Source organism: Myxocyprinus asiaticus, chromosome 30 (assembly GCF_019703515.2).
Source record: "Myxocyprinus asiaticus isolate MX2 ecotype Aquarium Trade chromosome 30, UBuf_Myxa_2, whole genome shotgun sequence".
Classification (NCBI taxonomy): Eukaryota; Metazoa; Chordata; class Actinopteri; order Cypriniformes; family Catostomidae; genus Myxocyprinus; species Myxocyprinus asiaticus.
Window position 1 is genome coordinate 9,603,721 of NC_059373.1, and position 24,941 is coordinate 9,628,661.

The following is a 24,941-nucleotide window of genomic DNA, read 5'->3' on the forward strand; positions in this document are numbered from 1 at the left end:
TGTCCGAGCCTTTTTCTGGTGATATCAAATCATTTAAATTTATATTTCTAAATAGGAAAACAATTTCACTATACACAGAAAAGCACATAATAGTATACAAATAAAGCAAATAACCGTACATTCTTATGTAGGCTATATATGGTAATACAAGATAACGTGTTAACTTAAACATTACTACTCATATTAGTTACAATGCTTAACAGTTTATTGCGTATTATGAATTAGTTTATTAGTTATAGTAATAATGAAGTATTAACAATTTTCATAGTAGCCTAATAAAAGGAACATTAATGAGTCCTATTAATTTAAATACATATTTAACATCAAGTTACCATACCATGGTTCTTAGCAGGGTTCTCTACATCATACCAGCAAGAAATTTACCCTGATATACATTCAGACAATAAAGTGATTTGATTTGATTTGATTGATTTCGTTAGTTTATGTGGGAATAATAGTGTATATATATATATATATATATATATATATATATATATATATATATATATATATATATAAATATAAATTTGCATACCCTGGCAGAAATTGTGAAAGTTTGGCATTGATTTTGAAAATATAACTGACCATGCAAAAAACTGTCTTTTATTTAAGGATAGTGATCATATGAAGCCATTTATTATCACATAGTTGTTTGGCTTTTTAAATCATAATGATAACAGAAATCACCCAAATGGCCCTGATAAAAAGTTTACATACCCTTGAATGTTTGGCCTTGTTACAGACTCACAAGGTGACACACACAGGTTTAAATGGCAATTAAAGGTTAATTTCCCACACCTGTGGCTTTTTAAATTGCAATTAGTGTCTGTGTATAAACAGTCAATGTGTTTGTAAGCTCTCACGTGGATGTATTGAGCAGGCTAGATACTGAGCCATGGGGAGCAGAAAAGAACTGTCAAAAGACCTGCGTAACAAGGTAATGGAACTTTATAAAGATGGAAAAGGATATAAAAAGATATCCAAAGACTTAAAAATACCAGTCAGTACTGTTTAGTCACTTATTAATAGTGGAAAATTCGGGGATCTCTTGATACCAAGCCAAGGTCAGGTAGACCAAGAAAGATTTCAGCCACAACTGCCAGAAGAATTGTTCGGGATACAAAGAAAAACCCACAGGTAACCTCAGGAGAAATACAGGCTGCTCTGGAAAAAGACGGTGTGGTTGTTTCAAGGAGCACAATACGACGATACTTGAACAAAAATGAGCTGCATGGTCGAGTTGCCAGAAAGAAGCCTTTACTGCGCCAATGCCACAAAAAAGCCTGGTTACAATATGCCCGACAACACCTTGACTGGCCTCACAGCTTCTGGCACACTGTAATTTGGAGTGACGAGACCAAAATAGAGCTTAATGGTCACAACCATAAGCGCTATATTTGGAGAGGGGTCAACAAGTCCTATAGTGAAAAGAATACCATCCCCACTGTGAAGCATGGTGGTGGCTCACTGAGGTTTTGGGGGGGTGTGAGCTCTAAAGGCACAGGGAATCTTGTGAAAATTGATGGTAAGATGAATGCAGCATGTTATCAGAAAATACTGGCAGACAATTTGCATTCTTCTGCACGAAAGCTGCGCATGGGACGCTCTTGGACCTTCCAGCACGACAATGACCCTAAGCACAAGGCCAAGTTGACCCTCCAGTGGTTACAGCAGAAAAAGGTGAAGGTTCTGGAGTGGCCATCACAATCTCCTGACCTTAATATCATCGAGACACTCTGGGGAGATCTCAAACGTGCGGTTCATGCAAGACGACCAAAGACTTTGCATGACCTGGAGGCATTTTGCCAAGACGAATGGGCAGCTATACCACCTGCAAGAATTTGGGGTCTCATAGACAACTATTACAAAAGACTGCACGCTGTCATTGATGCTAAAGGGGGCAATGCACAGTATTAAGAACTAAGGGTATGCAGTCTTTTGAACAGGGGTCATTTCATTTTTTTCTTTGTTGCCATGTTTTGTTTTATGATTGTGCCATTCTGTTATAACCTACAGTTAAATATGAAACCCCTAAGAAATAAAAAGAAATGTGTTTTGCTTGCTCACTCATGTTTTCTTTAAAAATGGTTACATATATTACCAATACTCCAAGGGTATGCAAACTTTTGAGCACAACTGTATATGGGAAAAAAATTTCGTACACATTTTGCATATGTACTGTATATAAATGTAAATGAATTTTAGAGATCGGGTGCATGTGTTTTTATTTTTATGGGGTGGGGGTGGGTGGTGTTTTTCATAAATTCACAGTATGCTCACCTCTTCAGACACTACTACACCACTGCTTCTGGAATAAATTCATGCTAAAATAACATCTAAAGGTGACAATTTTTAAAATGTATGTAATTGTTGTTAATAAGTAATTAAAAAAATAGTTAACCATGGTTTTACTAAAGTAATATTGTTGTAGTGACCATGGTTAATTGTGTGGTAACTATGTTTTAACTAAATACCATGGTTAAACTATAGTTACTGTCGTGGAACCATGGTTAATTTTTGTAAGGGTAAACAAAACAGAAGTCTAATAATTTTCTGTTTAGGCTCACAAATGTAAAAAAAAAAAAAAAAAAAAATTATGAATTATGACTAAAATTTTAAATGACCCATTTTATCCCAAGGAAAAAAAAATAAAAATCTATTTATTAGAAGTATCGGTCGTTAACATTAGACATAATGATTGCTAGTCTGATAAGGTCAAACGTTGTAAAGTTTTTATAACTGCAGGATATTCTGGCCAAATAGACCACAGTAGTAACTAATTTATAGATTGTCATTGTTACCAACCAGTAGTCAACATCATTTCAAGACTCACATGTCCTTGGCAAGCCTAGGACTAAAGGATTTATTTACATAAATTATTGCCGTTATAAAGAAAAATACACACGTGCTATCAAGTGAAACGTTCTGCACTGATTACAGTATAATTATTGTATTTCACTACACACACACACACACACACACACACACACACAGACGTGTGTGTGATTACACATTTATACATAAACCATTTCAATGAAATATCTTACCTGTTGAGTAAGAAAAAATACATCTCTGGGTCGCTTTTAAATCCTTTCAGTTGTCACCACCTCTGAAAAGCCAAGCTGATGTTGATTCAGGTTTCATTACGGACTCTGACGCTTTCTCTTTTTTGCTTGTAGACTCTGCTCTGTTTGGGGTTTCTTTGTTTTTATATCCAGTGATTTGCAATTTTGAATGATCCATGGTCAAATTTTCTCTTTCGTTGTGACAACAAACTTTCAGCTTCAGATAATCCCACACCATACATGCACTACAGTAACCGGAGCTTATTTTCTCTGTGTACGGATATGACGTGACACACACGGGCGAATGACGTATGTATGCAATTTCCCAAGAAATCCGTCCTGACAGCTCTAAAATATCAGTCATTTTTATAGGTTTATCAAAGTGTATTTGGATAAAATAAAGACATGGTTTGGAAGATGGGCTTTTGTTGCACTCTCTCATTAATAACATTTTATTAAAAAAAAAAAAAATTACATAGTGTAGCTTTAAATGGGGTTATAACAAGGCCGTAACCATGCCTTGAACATTGGGGGACCAAACCATTTTGGGGGTGGAGAGGTCGCGGGTGTTGAGGTCACAAATATAATTGTCCTCTTTGGTCCTTTAAAATAGTAAAGGCTCTGAATGCAATAATTTTCTGAATAAAGGCTTTAAATGCGATAAAGGTCCAAAATTTTATAATTTTTGGTTTTAAAAGATAAAACAAAATTCACACAGAAGTTCACACAGTACAAGTCTACCACTGTGTATACACTGCAAGCAATTTGTCTGTTTTTCCTTCTTTTTGTGCAATGACATGACAGCTGGCTAGCAAAAAGAAAATACACAAAACATTGTGTTTATCCCCCAGTGGAATCTTTTATTATTATTATTATTATTATTATTAACAATTTGTATTAATTTCATTCAACAAATTAAATAAACATAACAGAAAATACGGAATCAAATTATATAAAATTAAATTTTTATATAAATTTCCCTCCCATTTCATGACCATATCTGATTATTGGTGGGGACTTGTTCCCCTCAGTGTATATTGTGGTTAGGGCCCAGGGTTATAACAACACAGGGGTGAGTAAACAATGACTGAATTTTCATTTGGGGGTGAACTATCCCTTTAACAAGAATGTCAACTTTTAAAAACGCGTCTGGAGACACCTGTGTTCTGTTATACTCGTTGCGCCGTGTCTAGCTTATTCTTAGTGCAAGAACGCGTTCGGTCTGAACAGCCCCTCACAAATGAGGAATAGATTTTTTCTTTTTATTTTGTGCTTTCTTACCTACACTTTCAGCTGGTCTTTACAACGGTATTTGCAGCAACTTCTCAGAGATGTTTCGTCTCATCCGCCGGGTGGCGCCAAAATCATTCGTTATATTTTGGGTGACGACGATCAGCACGTTCTGTTGACATGGCAACAGAATACAAGAGCATTGAGCATACACTGAGCATAGCGACAGTGCTCGTACTGAATTAAAAAAAAATAATTAGGTTATTATTCTGATGAATTGTTTTTGATCTATTTTTTTAAATGTTGTTTTATGTTAATTTGCTTTAATCTGCTGTCGCAGCTGAATAATTTTTCCACTTAAAAAGATTAAAAAACGAGTTGAAAACAAGTCTGCCAAGGAGAAAGTGGCCAAGGTGGATTCTGGGACTGAGGAGGAACCACCAAAGACTGCAGGTAGATTACTGTATAGATAGATGGATGGATGCAGGCACATAAAGTCAATTTTATTTCCATTGTTTTATGGTGTCATATACTAGATGACTACCAGTGTTCAGGGAATCTAGAGTTGGACTTTCTGGAGTTCTGTGAGCTCATGGGTGTGAAAGACCCTTCTGTGAAGCTGAAGCAGGAAACTCAAGTGTCACCAACTACAGAGAGAGAGAAGCTATTGGTAAATTCCATGGTACTTGTGCATTATATATATAATTTTTTATTATAATAATATTTTTTCCCCCCAATTATACGGTTGCCAGTACAAGTAAATAAAACTCCAGATATTCACCATCCTTTGATATTGTTGTCCAGATGACTGTGAAGTCCATGTGCCAGTGTTCATAATTCAGCTCTTGTGTAACATTTTAATTTTTACATTTATTAAAAAAATATTGTAAAAGTGGATCTGTAGCTAGCTACACTGTCATTTGAACATTGAACAACACTGATTCAGTGAGTTCAGTAAGCACTGTCACATGCTTGTCCTTCGGACAAGTAAATTGGTTATTCGCTTGTCTGACTAAAAAAGTTACTTGTCTGGTATATTATGATATATTGTCACAATGCACAAAATTTTAGTAGTCAGTCATTTAATTTGACGATTCTTGATACAAGCTTTCAATACCACAACAAATAATAACAGTAACTAATTTGTTAACTATGTAAGAATTGTTTCAAGTTCTCAAGTTATTATTCAAGACTATGAACCATCAGTAAAAAAGTAAACAGCAATAAAAACAGCAATGAATAGAAATAGATATAGAAACAAATTATAGAACAAAAAATACTATGAAAACAGTGCTTTTTTGACAGCTTTAAAAGTTTTTAACAGCAGTTTCAAGTATTCAAGTAAACATTCAGAATGAAATGCGATATGAAATTACTACTGGTCTTCACTGTATGATTATAATACATTAATACTTTTTAAAGCTACTAAAGTTACGCAGTCAAGAGCAGTGAGTGTTTTCTTGTTTTCTTGTTCTGGTTGTTTGATTATTATAATGACACACTAGATGGCAGCAGGTTTATTAGCTTACATTTATACTCACAAGTCAGACATTTTAATACAAATCCGCTTTTTTCTCTGCTGTTTACATTCACTTAACACATCACTCTCTCTGTTTACATGAATACCTCACCAAGACGGGCATTTTGGTGGAATTTTGAAATGTATTTGACTGTTCAGGTGAACATTAGCACGAGCATTTTTGGAACACGCGCATGTTCAGCACACACACATACACCGATCGCTCACGAATTATACAGTTATGCACTCTGGATTATTATTAAGTATATATATATATATATATATATATATATATATATATATATTGTAATTTTCTCCCCTTTTCTCCCCAATTTGGAATGCCCAATTCCAAATGCACTCTAAGTCCTCGTGGCGGCGTAGTGACTCGCCTCAATCCAGTGGCGAAGGACGAATCTCAGTTGCCGCCACGTCTGAGACTGTCTTATCACGTGGCTTGTTGAGCGCGTTACTGCGGAGACATAGCGCGTGTGGAGGCTTCACGCTATTCTCTGTGGTGTCCATGCACAACTCACTGTGCGCCCCACCGAGAGCAAGAACCACACACTATAGCGACCACGAGGAGGTTACCCCATGTGACTCTAACCTCCCTAGCAACCGGGCCAATTTGGTTGCTTAAGAGACCTGGCTGGAGTAACTCAGCACACCCTGGATTCGAACTCGCGACTCCAGGGGTGGTAGCCAGCATCTTTACTCGCTGAGCTACCCAATTAGTTAGAATATTAACTTTGTAATATGTGACACAGGCCTAGACAATATCACAAATGTAGCCGGTTATTTTGTCGTTATTGAAGTTTTAATCAGGCTATTTTTCTGGCCGAATTAAAAAACAAGTGTTAATGTCGAGCCCTGATTACAAATGTATTACAATAACTAATAACAACAACACTATTATTATTATTATTATTATTATACAAGTAATATTCTCTAATAACTTATTAATTTGTACACGGCATTGCTATGTGATCTGGTTTAAAAAAATGCAGAAATTTTCTGTGTGAAGTCGGCGTTAACAAAAGCCTTTGAATGAGTGCCTGTGAATTTCAATATGGTAAAATGCTCTCATCTCTGCTTCTGTCCACAAAATCCTAGTGTTATGAGATTTTCAATTTGTAATTGTATAGTAACTTGTAGTGGCCAGTTAAAGTGAATTTAGAGCACTGTAAATACAATTGAACGCAACACATCCGTTATTCTGTGCATGAGATGAGATGCGTGGAGGGAGCACAGACAGTGCGCTCAAAACAAAGATCTGCAGAGCAGCGTGTGGGGGTCTGTGTGGGGGTCTCGTGCCGCCCCCCCCCCCCCTCCAAGATGCTGCCCTGGCCAACTGCACATGTCGCCCATGCTTAAATCCGCTACTGGTAAACCTCACTCCACTGGGGCCAGTTGCACCAGCTATACGTAAGTTACAACTTAGCCTAGTTGTGGCATAAATGGGCATTAAGTCACAATTTAAGCACTACTAAAAATTTGAGCGTTGCACCATTAAACTTAAGTAGAATGTAACCCTACGTATAAACTAAGTATTTATGGAAGCCTCCGACCAGGAGTAACGTTTGGAATAAAAAAGCAGACTGATATTTTATGACATCAGTGAGCTCATGTTTTGCGTGACAGGCATCAGTCCTTTCAACATACAGTAAAATGTTGACATTTACATTTGTTTACATTTACGAGAGAGAGAAAAAAATTACTTTTAAGCAACTCTTCAGCATGAAACCGTTCAAACGGTGCAGTTTTCAGGATGCGTCGCCCGGTGTCAAGTTTCAACACATTCAAAATATATATAGATATTAAAATGAATAAATGTCTATTTTTTCCAGCCTGTTGTATTAGTATATATTTATCCCCCCTTATTTATTTTAGATACAGTTCCTATATATTGTTATTTACACAGGGCAAATATATTATTTATCAAATCTACTTTTATTACATATCGTATTTTAGTGGGGATGTAATTTATTACAGCTGACAGTTACGTGAGCAAACAAGGTTTGAACATCAACCGTAACAAGATCAAATTAAAATTCACGGATTTTAACAGTTCTGTGTACAAATTTGAAGGCTGCTTATTGGATCAATACAGGTAAACGTCATATTATGCAACTATGCATTACTTTACGGAGTGCTTACGACCTACTAGTTAAGTCTTGCCTTAAGAACCAAATTAAGCACTGACTTAGTTACAAACTAACTAGTAGTTACTAAGCCCTTAGTGTGAACTTTACGTCCCAACTTACATAAGACCTTACGCACAGCTGGTGCAACCCTACCCTGGCCTCAAGAGGCGCCCTAACGTCTGACGCTAGAGGCTCCTCGTTAGCATGCCGCAGAAACCCTGGTTCGAATCTGCACCACTGTTCGAATTCTGCTCGAACTGCTCTGAGTGGAATTCGAACTGGCATCAGCCGGAATGGGATGTGGGAACGCTAACAAGGAGGCTAAAGGCTACAGCCTTTAGTGTCAGTCGCTAGTGCGCCTCTTGAGGCCAGGGAAGTGAGGTTAACACATACCACACAGCTATCACATACCAGCTGGCCCCCATTACATTAAAATGACTTAAATGCAAAAACAAAACAAAAAAACATTTATCTTCCCATATGAAAACTCTACTGTATTGAAGAAAAAGCCAATTACAGCCATCCCTTTAATGTCAGATTACAACTTGGTCCCCCGAGCCCTGCCTCCAGACAGAGTGATCGGTTTATTACATACCTCGGGTCTTTAGCGACCTGGCACGTATATCTATCACAAATGGATCTGCAAAATGCACAGATGCATGTTTCCCTGATTGCATGTTTTCCAGAATGTTTCCAAAACATTTTCAAGGCAATGCGAAAATAATATAATATAATATATTCTGATATATTTTGATGTTTTATTTTTCATATATCTTAGAGATTATGCAATAAATATAGAACAGGATTCATTACTCCCACACTGAAATTTCATTAGGTGCAACTGGCTGTCAAACACATATAGAGCTACACATAACACATAATCTACACATAAACTACACATTTGTATTTTCTCAGTCAATTTTTGAGTGTAAATAGATGCACAGTTTACATAATTTTAGTAGTTCGCAAATCCAAATGACAGTAGTCATGTCTACTTCCATGTTGCTTCTTCTTCAAATAGCAACGTCAAATTTAAATCAAGTCAATCACTGAAACATCAGAGAAACCTTGAGTAACAAATAGCATGTATGTGTACAAACTACATGCAAATGAAATACTGATAATTTACCATTGTCTCACAGAAAATCAATGTGATACAGTATAGTGATATAGTATGAATATAATACTCATTTGTCTTGTAATAAAAAAGAAATAATATATCCTGTGACAGTAAACTTATTTAGATAAGAAATAATCATAAACAAATAATTTTTGAAGCGCATAAAAAAACAGCACTATTACATATCTCAGGTCTTTAATGACCCTATAAACTTTTGGTAATTAAGCAGTTATAAAAAAATATATATATTTTTTGCAATTTTACGCTATTCAGAAGAAAAAGGTTGGGCAATACTAAAGATGTGTGAGCATAACTCCAAAAATGGATGAGGTACAGGAAGGTGGAATGAGGCATGGGTCACTAAAGACCCGAGGTGTGCATTGATGGGTTAAGGTGTATTTTTACTGCTTTTAGTGCATGACGTCAACTTTTGGAAGACTAGGTAAATCTTATGTAAAATATTGCTGGCTTGGCACGTGTTCAAAAAAAAAAAAAAGAAAAAGGATCTCATTTTAAAATAATTCAGTAGTATGATTACAGATACTGTAAAGATAATGAAGTCTTTTTTTAACTGATGTCTGTTCTAGGAAATTGGTTTTGGATGGTAATCCACTTCCTGAGCAGAGTTATCACTTACTCATAGGGGAGGACAGCATGTAAGTCATTCTCATTTGTTAACTCACATACACTTAAATAATTTATCTCTCTCATGTTGACTTAATACATTCTTCACTCAGCCCATTTCAAATAGCTTTCTATGTCCATGCTAGGCTGACAGACATATCACTGCACAACAGTCATGTAGGAGAGGAGGGAGCTCGCCTGATTGGCTCAGTTCTTTCAACTCTACACTCTGCCAACAAAAACCTCCTGTCACTTAACTTGGCCTTTAATAGTATCGGGGATGCAGGTGCCATTCATATTGCTCAGGTGTGTTAAGCAGTGAACTGAATTCTGTCCCTCCAAAGGTGTGCAGGGTGAATGACTGGACAGGTAGCTAGATTAACACAAGAAATACTTGCGTCAACTCTCCGCAAGGTTCCAGAATGTGTTGATTGTGCCAGTTATTCATTTTCATTTTGATTAATATTTGTTATATTATATAATTAAATATTTTTTGCATATCTTTGCAATGCTATTTAATATAATAATGTTTAAAATGACATTGAAGGCAAATGGGTGTTTCAAAAAGCTTAAAAGAAACCAGTGACCAGTTACACAACCTAAGATATCAATTTTACTAATTTATTAAACATTTTTAACCTACAATCTAGATGTTAATAAAAACAGTCCATGCATGTTATTTATCAACTACACACTGTATATTTTATTTTTGCTTCACAGTGTTGCTATCACTTGTGTCGTATGGGCTATGTGGTTAAATAATAATTTAGTTTTGGTTGTTTGTTTGTTTGTTTTTCTATTTTTTTATTTTTTTTATATGGTAAAACATTTCGTTGTACTCTTTGATGTCACCTGTTCAAGGTGTTTCCTGCTTTCACCCTGAGACAGTTGGGATAGGCTCCAGCACTCCCAGCGACCCTGCATAGGACAAGCGGCTATAGAAAGTGGATGGATTGTTGTATCATGTATTATGTTTCGTTGCATCATGCTTCTGTTTAATTTGTTTCTGAAAATAAAGCACTTGAAAATAAATGTGCTTTAATACTGTAAAATTGTTAAAAGAACATGTCTTTCTATACTCGCTGTTCCATTTGCAGCGCTCTGCTCATGCGTCTTCTATCTACAAACGACTGTGATTGGTTCATCCTTACTAGCGCTGAGAAAAGTAACACATGCCACATGACAGTACAGTCCGCGTTACATCAAAAGTGCTCGACGATTTACACCTGAGCAGTGAGCAGCCATTCAATAGAAAATACTCGGTGAAACATTACAGTACAGTTAGTTTCTTTAGATATATTATAACTGACTATCTAGGGAAAATTTCCCCGTTTCATGATAATTTCCATTCTATTTCCACGATCATAAATATTTTGCTGTGATTGAAGCGGATTGTGGGAGGAGCTAATGCTCTCGCGTCAACGTCCTCTGAACCAATCAGAATGCTTTATGCAGGATCTTCAGTCGCCACTACGTTAGCGATGTACTTATTCTTGCCCTCCATGTGTTTTTAGTTAATTTGTACCTTTTTATTACTTTTATGTTTGGTTTTGGAGATTTTAGGCTATGCGTAAAGACTCATTGCAGTACCAGCAGACTTTTACTTGTTCGAAATACAAACCGGCGTTGTGTACAACTGGAAACGGTGCTCGCGAGATAACCCCGCTGCTGCGGCTCTGCTTAGGCCGGATATGTAAGTGTCTTCCAAATTGCACAAATATTGCAGCTGCAAGTTGGGAAAACTGCACATTAAGTAATTATCTTGCTGGACACTACTGCAGGTGTTTTATTTCAAGGCCATATTGGAGTATCCACAGCTGGTTGTATTAGGCCTTGTGGTAAGTTTTAAGGGAAGGAAAATACAAGTTTTATGTTTATAAATATACATTTGTTGTCAAGCCTTCTTTCAGTCCTGTATTGAACTGTCAGTTATCCCGTTTGATCTGTCAGTCCTGAGTCTTTAACTTTTCGTTCTACATGTGCTTGTCCCAAATGGGTTTGATGATTCTCAGAAGCCATTTATTTTATATTATGTGCATATATTTAACCAGCAGCTGTTTTGTGAGAGAACTTCATTGCTTAAAACAAAAAGTATATATATATATATATATATATATATATATATATATATATATATATATATATATATAATCAGTTGCAACAATTCAGCAATGCATACAGATATTGCATGCAAATAAAAGATATGCATAAATATGTTAAACAATGACAATAGTTCATAATGTCAATACTGTGCAAAGCATGTATACTGTGTGCAATGCAAGTTAAATGGTCTATGCAAATTCACAAATTATAATTTTAGTGTTCAGCAATGTCTGTCACAGTGGTTGTTAAAGGCAGCGGTGTAAAGTAATTGCGGATACATACTTAAGTATTATTTTTGGGGATTTGTACTGTACTCGAGTGCAATTTAACTGAATACTGTTGTGGAGCGTGGAAAACGTTTCTTCCCTCTTTCTAAGAAGACTCTAGAAGTCAGGAGTCCCAGTTTGTCAAAGGTTTTTGAGCAAACCAACAAACATGAGATGTCAGCTGAGATCTGAATCTCTTGGTCAAAACCCTCCTTTTTTATACAGTTTATTATCTAGCATTAACTCATGTTTATGCCCTCTTAATATTTTTGGTATCCAATGGATTCTGTTTGCCACCATTATTTCACAGAGCCTCTGACTTCTTTTTAATAGTGGAAACCTGGTTTTTAGTCCATTTAAAAAATAAAAAATAAACTTTTAAATTCATTTATTATGAAAGTATACATTCTGAGTGAATAATATATCACAATCTGAGCATAATATAGTTATTTTGATTATTGGTTGTGTTAATCTTTAATTTGCTGTGCTTCCCAGAGTTTTCTCATGTCTCAGTACCGTTGTCTCTGCTACAGCTGAGTGCACAGAGTGTTTCTTGCAACATCAGCACTTTCAGTATCCTCATATGCCCTCTCCTGGGTCACACAAAGTCCAGGCTTTCTATGTTAGTTCTTTTCTATGTTTTAGTTCATGTTACTATAAAAATCTACTATAATACTTAATTACATTTCCAAATAAAAAATAGTACTTTTTACTCCTTACAATTTAATTTTAGCTTGAAAAGTACTCATTACATTTTTGCAGTCATTTTCTTTCGTCTTACTGGACTGAAGCCGCCTTTTCACTGCATCTGACAAATGACAGATGACTGACCAGAGGTCAGCCATTTCAAATGGAGTGTGGCACGGCGGCTGTGTGGAGTTTCGGCCATCTGCAGAGGCAGAATTTTGGATCTGATTTGAGCTTCGGATATGTTGACATATTTGTGCGACTAGACCGTATGTGACCGCCTGACTAAATGTGATGTATTCATTCAAAACTATGAGCACGAAGTGAGAAACATTGACAGTTTTTGTCCTAAACTTTAATCTAAATGCCTACTACTTCTACAGATTGGACGTTTATGAAGTAAAAAATGATCATTCATGTTGCAAATATAATATATATATATATATATATATATAAGTCTTTTGTAATTAAATGTAATTTATTTCTACACTTGCCTTAATATTTAAATTTTAAATATCTATGAATTTCTACTCCTTGTTTGCTGAGTTGTTGTTGTTGTTGTTGTTAGGCAACTATTAATTATAATAATAACTATTATAGTATATTTTAAAATATTATAGTATATTTTTATAGAAAAAGTACTTATATAGAATAGCCTGGGCATTATATAATCCAGGAAAAAGGTTAGAAGGCTGTAAGGCCTACGTGATCATGCTGTGAGGAACACAGGTGCACTCAGCCGTAACAAACACAATGGTACTAGGTGGAGAAGATATTCCTCAGACACTGGATGGCATAGCTAAGTTATCTTATTATGCTTAGACTGTTATATTCTATTTACTTAAAATGTATACTTTCATAATAAATGAATTTAAAAGTCATTTAAAAAAATAAGCTGATTGTTAAGATTCCACCGTTAAAGAGAATCCAAAGAAATTGAGAAATAATTGTGGAAAATGAGAAAATAAAAGCAACACAGCTATTGGATAAAATGGCAAGAGAGGTATATGTATGAGGTGATTCAAGATAACAAAAGTGTATAAAGATCAGAGTTTGGAATGAGAGCATCAGATGAACAGCTGTCATCTCAGGTTTTGTTGTTTTGCTCAATGAAACCTAACTTTTGACATCTGGAACCCTGGACTTCGAGAGTTTTCTTGCTGAGAGGGAAAAGAGACTTTAATATTCCATGACACTGTAAACCTGAACCTAACTGATAGTGTCATAAAAAGCAAATGTGAGATGAAAAACACAATTTCTGAAGCAACCACGTAATTTTTTGGTGCTTCTGTGACACTTTCGGCTCATGTTTCAACTCGCGTGCTCTTCTGAACTCGTACTCCGGTTCTTTGTATCGCATAAGCAGCACTATCAGTTGAGCTAATGCGAAATTTGATCACACTTCAACAAGCTTGTACGTGTAGTTGGTAATGTAATGCAAACATTAAGGTGTTTATATGGCAAGATGCCATTGTGTGAGGAACAGCGCAAAAGGTGTTTATGAACTGATAATCTGCCATTTTACTTGTGATTTGAGTGACACATAACAGTTATTTTGCAAAAATGTAGTTATTGTAACATGATTCTATGAACAGGTTGCAAATGCCACTGGGGGATAAATATGACAGTTGTCGGAGACACACAATTAGCTCTCTTGATTTCATTCTAGCTAGGAAAAAAAAATACTTTTTTAATTTTTTGAAATTTAATGTGAACTTTTTTTACTTTCACTCAAGTATGTTTTTGGCTTGATAATTGGACTTTTAATTAAGTAAAATTTTCACTCAGTATCCATACTCTCACTTAAGTATAATTTGAGTACTTTTTTTTTTTTTTTTTTTTTTTTTTGTTAACAGTTTTTATTGATTCCATTCTTAACACAAACAAACACAACATAAAATACGGAATCAATTACATACATTAAACCCCTCCCCCCGAACACCCGACACAAACATGCACTACAGTGGTAACCAACAATTAGAACATAAAAATAAAAAAACAACAAGAATGCACATACACATCTAAACTACAAATCCCTCTCCACTGCCCCTCCCTGACAACCCTCCAAAAAAAGCCAAATATCCACCCCACTTCCTGTCAAACAAATCCCATTTTCCCAGCGTTTTATAAATCACCTCCTTGAATGCCGCCACCCTGACCATCTACCCGCACCACTCCCGAAACGAGGGTGCCCCCACCGACTTCCATCCCCTGAGGATGATTCGTCTGCCGATCATAGCTCCGGTTAGGACCCAACTTTATAAATATCTATCCCCAATATTAATGACTGCCCCATCAAGATACAGAGTCTTGGGCAAAATGAAAATTGGGTGTCCGGTACGTCACGCATAAAGCTCTGAACCCTCAACCAAAATTCTTGGCTCTTAACACATCCCCAAAAAACATGGGTTGTGTCCCCGTCTTCTGATTGGCATTGCCAGCAAGTGGGTGTGTCTTTAAGACCAAGCCTATACAATCTACAGGGGGTCCAATAGACTCGATGTAAAATCTTAAATTTCATCAGATGCACCGTTGCATCTCTAGATGTAGAGTTTACGTTTTTTAGAATCCTAGCCCACTCTCCCTCCTCCAATACAAGTTTAAATCTTTCTCCCATAATCTCTTAAGAAGTTGAAGCTCCATCCCCCAGACTCTGAATTAACAGGGAGTAATTCACTGGTGCCTCATGACCTTTTCCAAAAGCAGTAATCACCACTTCCAGAGTATCTGCCGCTTTAGGGGGGTGTATGCTACTCCCAAAAATAGTATAGAGCTGGTGGTGCAGCTGTAAATACCTAAAGAACTGAGATCAGGGAATCCTAAAATGTTGAACCATATTTTCAAAGGATATCAACACTCCACTCTCATATAGGTCATCGAGTCTATTAACCTCCCTCACAATCCACTCTGACCAGCAGAAAGGGAACTTATTAATACATAAATTTGGGTTCAGCCATATGCTCGAGGCAACCTTTAAATAAATGTCAGAATTAAACACTCTGGACACTTGTCCATACCACATGCAAATGCGAGATAACGGGGTGTAACTTAACTTCTCCGGTTTGTTTAATAGAAAGGCGTTGCAATGGCAAAATAGAGGCAAGAACTTCCTGTTCAATATAAAACCAGGGAGGGGCTCTCTCAGGTGGAAGTGACCAATGAGCCAAATGTCGGAGACCGAATGCATAATAATACAACAAAATCTTGGGTAGGCCTAGCCCACCTTTGTCAATCGGCCTAAGTAATTTATTGAAATGTAATCTGGGACGTTTCCCATTCCAAATGAAGGACTTTGCTATGCTATCACATTGCTTGAAATAAGAGATGGGTACATCTACAGGGATAGATTGTAGCAGGTAGTTGAATTTTGGAATACAATTCATTTTTATAACATTAACCTTCCCAATCATAGAAAAATTTAATGAAGCCCACCTGCCTACATCGCTCAGACCTTTTTATTAAGGGGTCAAAATTAACTCTTAACTAAATCACACAAATTTGCTAGGAATAAAATGCCCAAAAATTGAATGCCCTGTTTGGGCCACTGAAAGGCACCCAGCTGAAAAGCCATTACTGGCAGTACGCTGTCAGAGCCAAAGCTTCGGATTTAGACCAATTGACTCTGTATCCTGAGAACTTAGAAAAGGAACTAATAATTCTGTGGAGGCAAGGCATAGATCTAGTGGGGTCGGAGACAAATAATAAAATATCATCTGTGTAAAGCAAAAGCTTATGTGCCATACCTCCTGCCACCACCCCTGGAAAATCATCTTCCTTTCTTATCGCGGCTGCTAATGGTTCCAGGGCAAGACAGAACAATAATGGGAAAAGAGGGCAACCCATGGCTGAGGTAAATATTTCACCACCAGCAGATTTCACTTTATATAAAAGGGACAGATTTCACTGCTTTATATATCTAGCCAAAAGCTTCCCTGCTTTGTCCCCCGACTCAATGTATGACTGTCTTGCCCTGAATAGCCAAAACTCCACCTTCCGTGACAAAATAGTATTATATCTGTATTTCAATCAGGTCAATTCTCTGAGGCCATCAGACGACATTCAGCGCTTCAGCCCTGCCTCGGCACTTTTAATATTCTCTTCCAACTCCACGAGTTCTCGTGCTTTGGATTTTTTGATGAATGAGGCATACTGTATGATCCGACCCCTAAGAACCACCTTAAGTGCTTCCCAAGCGCCGCCCACATAGGATACTGAGGACCAGTTGGTTTCCATATAAACATTGATTTCAGCCTTATACATTTGTTGAAATTCAGGATTTTGCAAAAGGGATACATTAAAGCACCAACTATATGATTTCTTTTTATCTGTATGTGTCAACACCTCTAAACTCACCAGGGCGTGATCTGAGACTAAGATGTTTCCAATTGAGCAATCAACAACCGATGAAATGAGGGACTTGGATATATAAAAAAAAAATCTATTCTAGAATAAATCTTATGGACTGATGAAAAAAAATTATAGTCCCTACCAGATGGGTTCAAAAGTCTCCAAATATCTGTAAGACCAAGATTTTTACACATCCTGTGAAGCAACAGTGTTGCTCTAGGGGGCTTACACACTTTTGCTTCACTATGGTCAAGGACTGAGTCCATCAATAGATTAAAGTCTCCTCACAATATTATATCATGAGGGGTGCCAGTGGCTTGAACATCCCTTCAGGATCTATAAAAAAGCCCTGATCATCAACATTAGGTGTGTAAATATTAGCCAAAATCAAACTTTGGCCCTGAATTTCTGTTAAAACAATAATGAATCTTCCTAATATATCTTTAATCTGTTTGAGACATTTGAATTGTGAATGCTTATCAGTGTAATGACTCCCCTGCTCTTACTTGAGCCAGAGCTAAAGAAAACATGTCCACCCCCATATCTACCCAAATTGTTCAGCTTCCTACGGGGAAAGATGCGTTTCTTGAAGAAACACTATATCATATTTCTTACGTTTAAGAAGAGAAATAACTTTCCTTCTTTTTATGGGCTGCCCCAACCCATTCACATTCCACGTGGAGAGAGACAATCTACATTTGACATATTAGAAAAACTTGATTGTGTGTCAAAAATAAAATGATAAAGACCATATTCCACATTAGTGCAACAATCAAACCCCAAACTTCCCCCCGAACCAAACAAACAGAAAAAAACACGACAGGACGACACGCATGACATTTCCAACTGGCGTCCATCCCTCTAAACTCAAACAGTCCATGTACGCCTACGAGAGCCCCCGTGACAACTTTGCTTCGGATTGCTCAAGTCCGGTGTTTCTGTACAAATTTTGTAAAACAGAATTACACAACAGAAGATAATCTATAAAACAAACTCCAGCCAATAGGCGGAATAAACACAAAGAACATGTAGATTCATCCACATAACTGTCCCGAAGGTGTGTTCCTCCGCAAAACAAACTCTAGCCGCTAGGTGGAACCAGCACAAAAAGAAACAAAAAAGGCACTCAGCTTCCTCGGATGGTCAAGTGGATGTTCAATGAGTCGGTCCACTTAGCTGCAATGTGAGAACCACAAAATAACATTGACTTTATGAAGGACATTGCTTGTTGGGGACATGTAAATACTTTATGGCCATCCTTAGCATCTATTCTCAATTTGGCCAGGAACATCAGTGCAAAAGCGACCTTCCATTGATGTAAGAGTTTCTTGCATTCCTTGAATCGATCACGTCTCTCTCTTGTTGAATTCGCAAAGTCTAGGAACAAGAAAATGCTGTGGTTCTTCCAAGAAAGCCTTCCTTTACTCCTTGACTCACATAACACAAGATCTTTATAGGATGATCTCAGAAATTTGGCCAGAATTGATCCGGGCCTGTCTCCCTCAGCGGATCGCCAAGCCGGAACCCTGTGAGTTCGATCGATTTTCAATTTAAGGCCTGTTATGTCGAGCAGACTCTGAAAGAGCCCGTCCAGGAATTTCACCATATCCCGACCTTCTTCGTCCTCAGGAATTCCAACATTTTGGACGTTAGTCCTCCGGTTACGATTCTCCAAATCCTCCAACTTCTCCCAGATGTGCTTCAAATCCACCTTGGTCGCTAGCGGATTAGCAGTTAATTCCCAGATAATCCAGATAATCGATCCATTTCTCAACATCCCCCATTCTTGTAACCACCTCAGTGAATTTCGTCTCCATAGCCGTGATCGATCGACGTGTTACAGCAAGATCCTCCAAGTCAGCAACGACCTCCGTCAGCATTGCAGGCACATTTAACAATTCTCGCCGAATTTCCTTCACTTCTCCGGCCAAATCGACTCTCTTGGTCCGCGGCCTTGTCAGGGGAGTCAGCTTGAGCACGTAAGTGTCTTTTAATGTCTCTAGAGCCCGAGGATTTTGAATTCTTTGACATATTGTCTTCCTAGAACAGTTAAGGATCAGGGTGTATCGAATCTCATCAGTTTATGACATAAAAAGTATTAAAAATAGCAAAGTGCGCAGAGCTCACTATTCACACATCAGAACCTTGTATGGCGTCACGTGACACTTCTGAGTACTTTTTACACCCCTGGTTAAAGGTGACTGCAGTATTTAGCAATCCTTTTCCTGCTGGTAAAATGTCCCTAATTCTGTTTGACTTGGATTGAATGCTTTTGTTAATTGGTCAGTGCTGTCTGAGCCAGGACTTTGTTGTATTAACATCTGTAATATTGCTCCAACAGTAAAGCGATGAGTGGTGGAAAAGATGAGAACCTCCTGAGGATGACGAAGGAGGACCTGCAGCGCTGGATCCAGGCAGAGGTGGACCGAAACCCTCAGCTGATGGAGAGACGGGAGCAGCTGTCGCAGGTGGAGGAGTGGGTGAAGCAGAAGGAGAGGGAGTCAACCTTCACCCGTCTGCTGTACAGCAATGCCTGCGAGTGAGTTCAGAAGATTGCTGCAGTGCTTGTGAATTAGATCAAAGTCTAATTAGATTTTTTTAGTGTAACTTATACACATTTAATTGTTAAAATGGTTAGGATTTGTTCTTTGGTAGGTTAGGTCATGATAGTCGAAATTATCCACACACACAAAAAAAAATCCTTGACTAGTTTGAATTTGAAATCTTCTACCCTTTAGTGCCCTATTTTAAGAGCGCTATGCCATAAGCGCAGTGCTATGCAATACATAATACTTGCAAAGTCAGTGGTCCTGGTCATGAATTTTTGATATTCTCATTCAAGCATCTGCTAAGACTAGGCGCAAGTGGGTTAGTAAGCAAATGCATGTGCAAAGTGCTAATGGGGTGGGTCAAGTGCAATTTACGTTTTTCTCCAGTTATTGCTCCGTCTTCCTACTATTATATATTCCATTCCCTTTCAAGCAACGTCAATATAAATGAAGCAGCCTATTTGTACAAATTTGGTAGTGAAAATGGGCTGAATGTTGTAGGGCTTATGGGTAGAAGAATTAACAATTTCTATGCAGAACGACTTGAATCCAGGATTTACACTGATATTTCCTTCCAAGAGGCCCGCAGTCTGCACTGGAATTTCTTAGGGCAATAAATTTAAAGACTCTGCCAAGACTGTGCCCTAAAGTCTGAATCAACCCTGTGGAAATGAGACGAAATGCACATTTACCTAACCTTAATCGTTTTGAGAACAAAGGGAACTTGTCCAGGATAGCACAAATCCTTCTTTTACACCCCCTTCTAGTTCCTGTGGTAAGACCAGAAAAACCTCATGTTAATGGCCGTCACATGACTGATACGGCCATCTCGGCGATCTCTGCAAGGAGACCCTCACCCCTAAAGGGCAGAGGTGATGGTCATTATAATCATCATGTGCTAAAATTTCATTACCAAGACACGGAGCTAAAGCAGACTCCCTCAAGAAACCCCCTTAATTGCAATGGACAACACACAATTCCAACACTTCTTTGTTCTGTTTCATAACCTATTTCTATGCTTAAAATTAAACTAAGAGGAATCATGAGACATCCTCTCTGCTCGTTATTCTGCAAACAGCAGCTTAAAAGGATCTATGAACTTTGACAATTGCTGGACTCACTCAAATCTGACTTTACACTTCACAACACACATAACCAAGTTTTATATGCTAACATGCATCACATGATGCCTAACTGTGGTTAGAATCATAGAATGCATTATTCTGACCTTATACAATGTAGAATAATGTATATTCAAATTTTAATGTGTTGTGAAGTAACCACAAAGAAAAATTATGTCATGTTTCATATGTAAATGCTTGTCTGTTTACGTAGAGAATGTTGATGTTAACAAATGTCATGTCTCTTGCACTGATTTCATTATATAAAAGTCAGGATAAAAGCATGCTCTTTTTCTGAGTGGGAAAACTGAGGAAACATAGAATAAAGGGTCATAAATTAATTATCTTGAAGGGAGGACACTTTGACCACAGGCCCTCTGAAAAGCCGCCTCTGATTGGCTTAGAGCCTCTTCGGGGTGTGACAAAACAAATGTTTAAAAGACCAGCCTGGACAACTCTTTTGCATGCTCTTCTCTGCTCTACGGCATAAACACACTTTGACCTCTGTCCCGGGAAGTCCCAAGTCTCCCTTACGGGAGGCCTCGCTTCCGGGGCTCTACGTGGTCATTCCATCACCCATCCATCAATGCAAGTACAGGCCTCCAGACTTTCGCTGAAATCTGGTGCTTTCTTTAATATAATTTGAGTAACCCGATCTCAAATTACGGCATACTAAAGGAGTTCTTTTTAAGAGCAACGCAGGAGTTTTCAAACTCCATCCTGTCCGACTTCTCCAAAGATGTCGAAGTCATTGCTTCAAAGCCCCGCATGGTCATTCCAGCACCGAACTATCCGGCATCCACGATCTTAAACAAGAGGTCCAAAACGTTGACGTAGCACTACCAGAACTTTGTACGGACCCAGCCAAAGAACCAAAGCAAGGCAATGAAATGCAAGTACACCTCCAGACTTTTGTTAGAAAGTGCTGGTGTTTTATTTAAATAGTTCGGGTAACCCGATAGCAAATCAAGGTATTCTAAATGAAGTATCAGTGGTTCTCAGGGCATGGTCTATAGACACCATAAAGTAAAATTTTCTCTGTTACAGATCATTTCCATTCACCTTCTGTTACAGCTCACTCACTAACCTGTTTTATGCTTGTCTATGTGTGATAGTTTAGTTTTATGTTGTAGATTAGCAATAAAGTCTTATTTGTATTCAAAGAGAATTTGATTTTATATTTTATCAGATCATATTGGTCCCTAGAAATCTGTCGATCCTAAGGCTGCGTGATCATGAACATTGTTTAAATCTACAGTTGAAGTCAGAAGCTTACATACACTTAGGTTGAAGTCATTAAAACTAATTTTTTAACCAGTCCACTGATTTCATATTAGCAAATTATAGTTTTGGCAAGTCGTTAAGGACATCTACTTTGTGCATGACATGAGTAATTTTTCCAACAGTTGTTTACAGACAGATTGTTTCACTTTTAATTGACTATATCACAATTCCAGTGGGTCAGAGGTTTACTTACACTAAGTTAACTGTGCCTTTAAGCAGTTTGGAAAATTCCAGAAAATGATGTCAAGCCTTTAGGCAATTAGCTTCTGATAGGCTAATTGGCTAATTAAAGTCAATTGAAGGTGTACCTGAGGATGTATTTTAAGGCCTACCTTCAAATTCAGTGCCTCTTTTGTGTGACATCATGGGAAAATCTAAATCAGCCAAGAAAAATTGTGGACCTCCACAAGTCTGGTTCATCCTTGGGAGCAATTTCCAAATGCCTGGAGGTACCACGTTCATCTGTACGAACAATAGTACGCAAGTATAAACACCATGGGACCACGCAGCCATCATAACCTGAAAGGCTGCTCAGCAAGGAAGAGGCCACTGCTCCAAAACCGCCATAAAAAAGCCAAACTATAGTTTGCAAGTGCATATGGGGACAAAGATCTTACTTTTTGGAGAAATGTCCTCTGGTCTGATGGAACAAAAATTTAACTGTTTGGCAATAATGTCCATCTTTATGTTTGGAGGAAAAAGGGTGAGGCTTGCAAGCTGAAGAACACCATCCCGACTGTGAAGCATGGGGGTGGCAGCAGCATGTTGTGGGGGTGCTTTGCTGCAGGAGGGACTGGTACACTTCACAAAATAGATGGCATAATGAGGAAGGAAATTTATGTGGATATATTGAAGCAACATCTCAAGACATCAGCCAGGAAGTTAAAGCTCGGTTGCAAATTGGTCTTCCAAATGGACAATGACCCCAAGCATACCTCTAAAGTTGTGGCAAAATGGCTTAAGGACAACAAAGTCAAGGTATTGGAGTGGCCATCACAAAGCCCTGACCTCAGTCCAATAGAAAATTTGTGGGCAGAACTGAAAAAGCGTGTGCGAGCAAGGAGGCCTACAAACCTGACTTGGTTACACCAGTTCTGTCTGGAGGAATGGGCCAAAATTCCAGCAACTTTTTGTGAGAAGCTTGTGGATGGCTACCAAAAATGTTTGACCCAAGTTAAACAATTTAAAGGCAATGCTACCAAATATTAACAAAGTGTATGTAAACTTCTGACCCACTGGGAATGTGATGAAAGGAGTAAAAGCTGTCAAATCATTCTCTCTACTCTTATTCTGACATTTCACATTCTTTTTTTTTTCTCCTCCCCTTTTCTCCCCAATATGGAAATCCCAATTCCCAATGCGCTCTAAGTCCTCGTGGTGGCGTAGTGACTCGCCTCAATCCGGGTGGCGGAGGACAAATCTCTGCCACCCGTATGTCAATCCGGTTGCCTCCGTGTCTGAGACCGTCAATCCGCGCATCTTATCACGTGGCTTGAGTGCGTTACCGCGGAGACATAGTGCGTGTGGAGGCTTCATGCTATTCTCCGTGGCATCCACACACAACTCATCACGCACCCCACCGAGAGCAAAAACCACATTATAGCGACCACGAGGAGGTTACCCCATGTGACTGTACCTTCCCTAGCAACCGGGCCAATTTGGTTGCTTAGGAGTCAGAAAAATATAATTTTTGATCAAATCTAGACAGGCCCCATTTCCAGCAGCCATCACTCCAACACCTTATCCTTGAGTAATCATGCTAAATTGCTAATTTAGTACTAGAAAATCACTTGCCATTATATCAAACACAGTTGAAAGCTATTTGGTTTGTTAAATGAAGCTTAACATTGTCTTTGTTTGTTTTTGAGTTGTCACAGTATGCAATAGACTGGCATGTCTTAAGGTCAATATTAGGTCAAAAATGGTAAAAAAGAAACAGCTTTCTTCAGAAACTCGTCAGTCAATCATTGTTTTGAGGAATGAAGGGTATACAATGCTTGAAATTGCCAAATAACTGAAGATTTCATACAAAGGTGTACACTACAGTCTTCAAAGACAAAGGACAACTGGCTCTAACAAGGACAGAAAGAGATGTGGAAGGCCAGATGTACAACTAAACAAGAGGATAAGTACATCAGAGTCTCTAGTTTGAGAAATAGACTCGCATGTCCTTGGCTGACAGCTTCATTGAATTCTACCCACTCAACACCAGTTTCATGTACAACAGTAAAGAAGACTCAGGGGTGCAGGTCTTATGGGAAAAATTGCAAAGAAAAAACCACTTTTGAAACAGAAAAACAAAAAGAAAAGGTTAGAGTGGGCAAAGAAACACAGACATTGGACAACAGATAATTGGAAAAGAGTGTTATGGATCTTAACCCCATTGAGATTTGTGGGATCAGCTAGACTGTAAGGTGCGTGAGAAGTGCCCGACAAGACAGCCACATCTATGGCAAGTGCTACAGGAAGTGTGGGGTGAAATGTCACCTGAGTATCTGGACAAACTGACAGCAAGAATTCCAAGAATCTGCAAAGCTGTCATTGTTGGACGTGGAGGAATTCTTTTTTTTTTTTTTTTTTTTTTTCTTCAAATTGTAATAGTCATTTTTCACGTTATTAATGTCCTGACTATACATTATGATCAGTTGAATGCCACTTTGGCGAATAAAAGTAGCAATTTCTTACCGCAAGAGCAAAATCTGTACATTATTCCAAACTTTTGGCCACCTGTGTGTGTGTGTGTGTGTGTATGTGTGTGTATATATATATATATATATATATGTTCAATTCAAACTGTGTACTCTTTTTCTGTGGCAAGTATTATCTACTTATCTGTCTTTTCTACTGTACATTAAAATGTTCTTATGGCATGTAAAACCTTAGAT

The 24,941-nt window shown here is 37.9% G+C and overlaps 1 protein-coding gene and 1 long non-coding RNA gene across 3 annotated transcripts in view; both read left to right on the forward strand.

The window, feature by feature from the left end:
- The first annotated feature begins 4,849 nt into the window (after window positions 1-4,849).
- LOC127420968 (uncharacterized) lies at window positions 4,850-9,996 on the forward strand. The gene is made up of 3 exons (XR_007893921.1): window positions 4,850-4,965; window positions 9,663-9,731; window positions 9,846-9,996. It is a non-coding gene; the product is annotated as an uncharacterized LOC127420968 (long non-coding RNA).
- Window positions 9,997-11,158: 1,162 nt separating this feature from the next.
- LOC127420967 (histone-lysine N-methyltransferase SETDB1-A-like) overlaps window positions 11,159-24,941 on the forward strand; it is a 41,919-nt gene continuing 28,136 nt past the window's right edge. The window contains exons 1-3 of one of the 2 annotated variants that reach the window (XM_051663625.1): window positions 11,159-11,392; window positions 11,481-11,537; window positions 19,444-19,641. In XM_051663625.1, the coding sequence (XP_051519585.1) occupies window positions 19,451-19,641 (191 nt within the window). In that variant the 5' untranslated portion in view covers window positions 11,159-11,392; window positions 11,481-11,537; window positions 19,444-19,450. The remainder of the gene's footprint in view (window positions 11,393-11,480; window positions 11,538-19,443; window positions 19,642-24,941) is intronic. The other variant, XM_051663624.1, reaches the window with a different exon arrangement.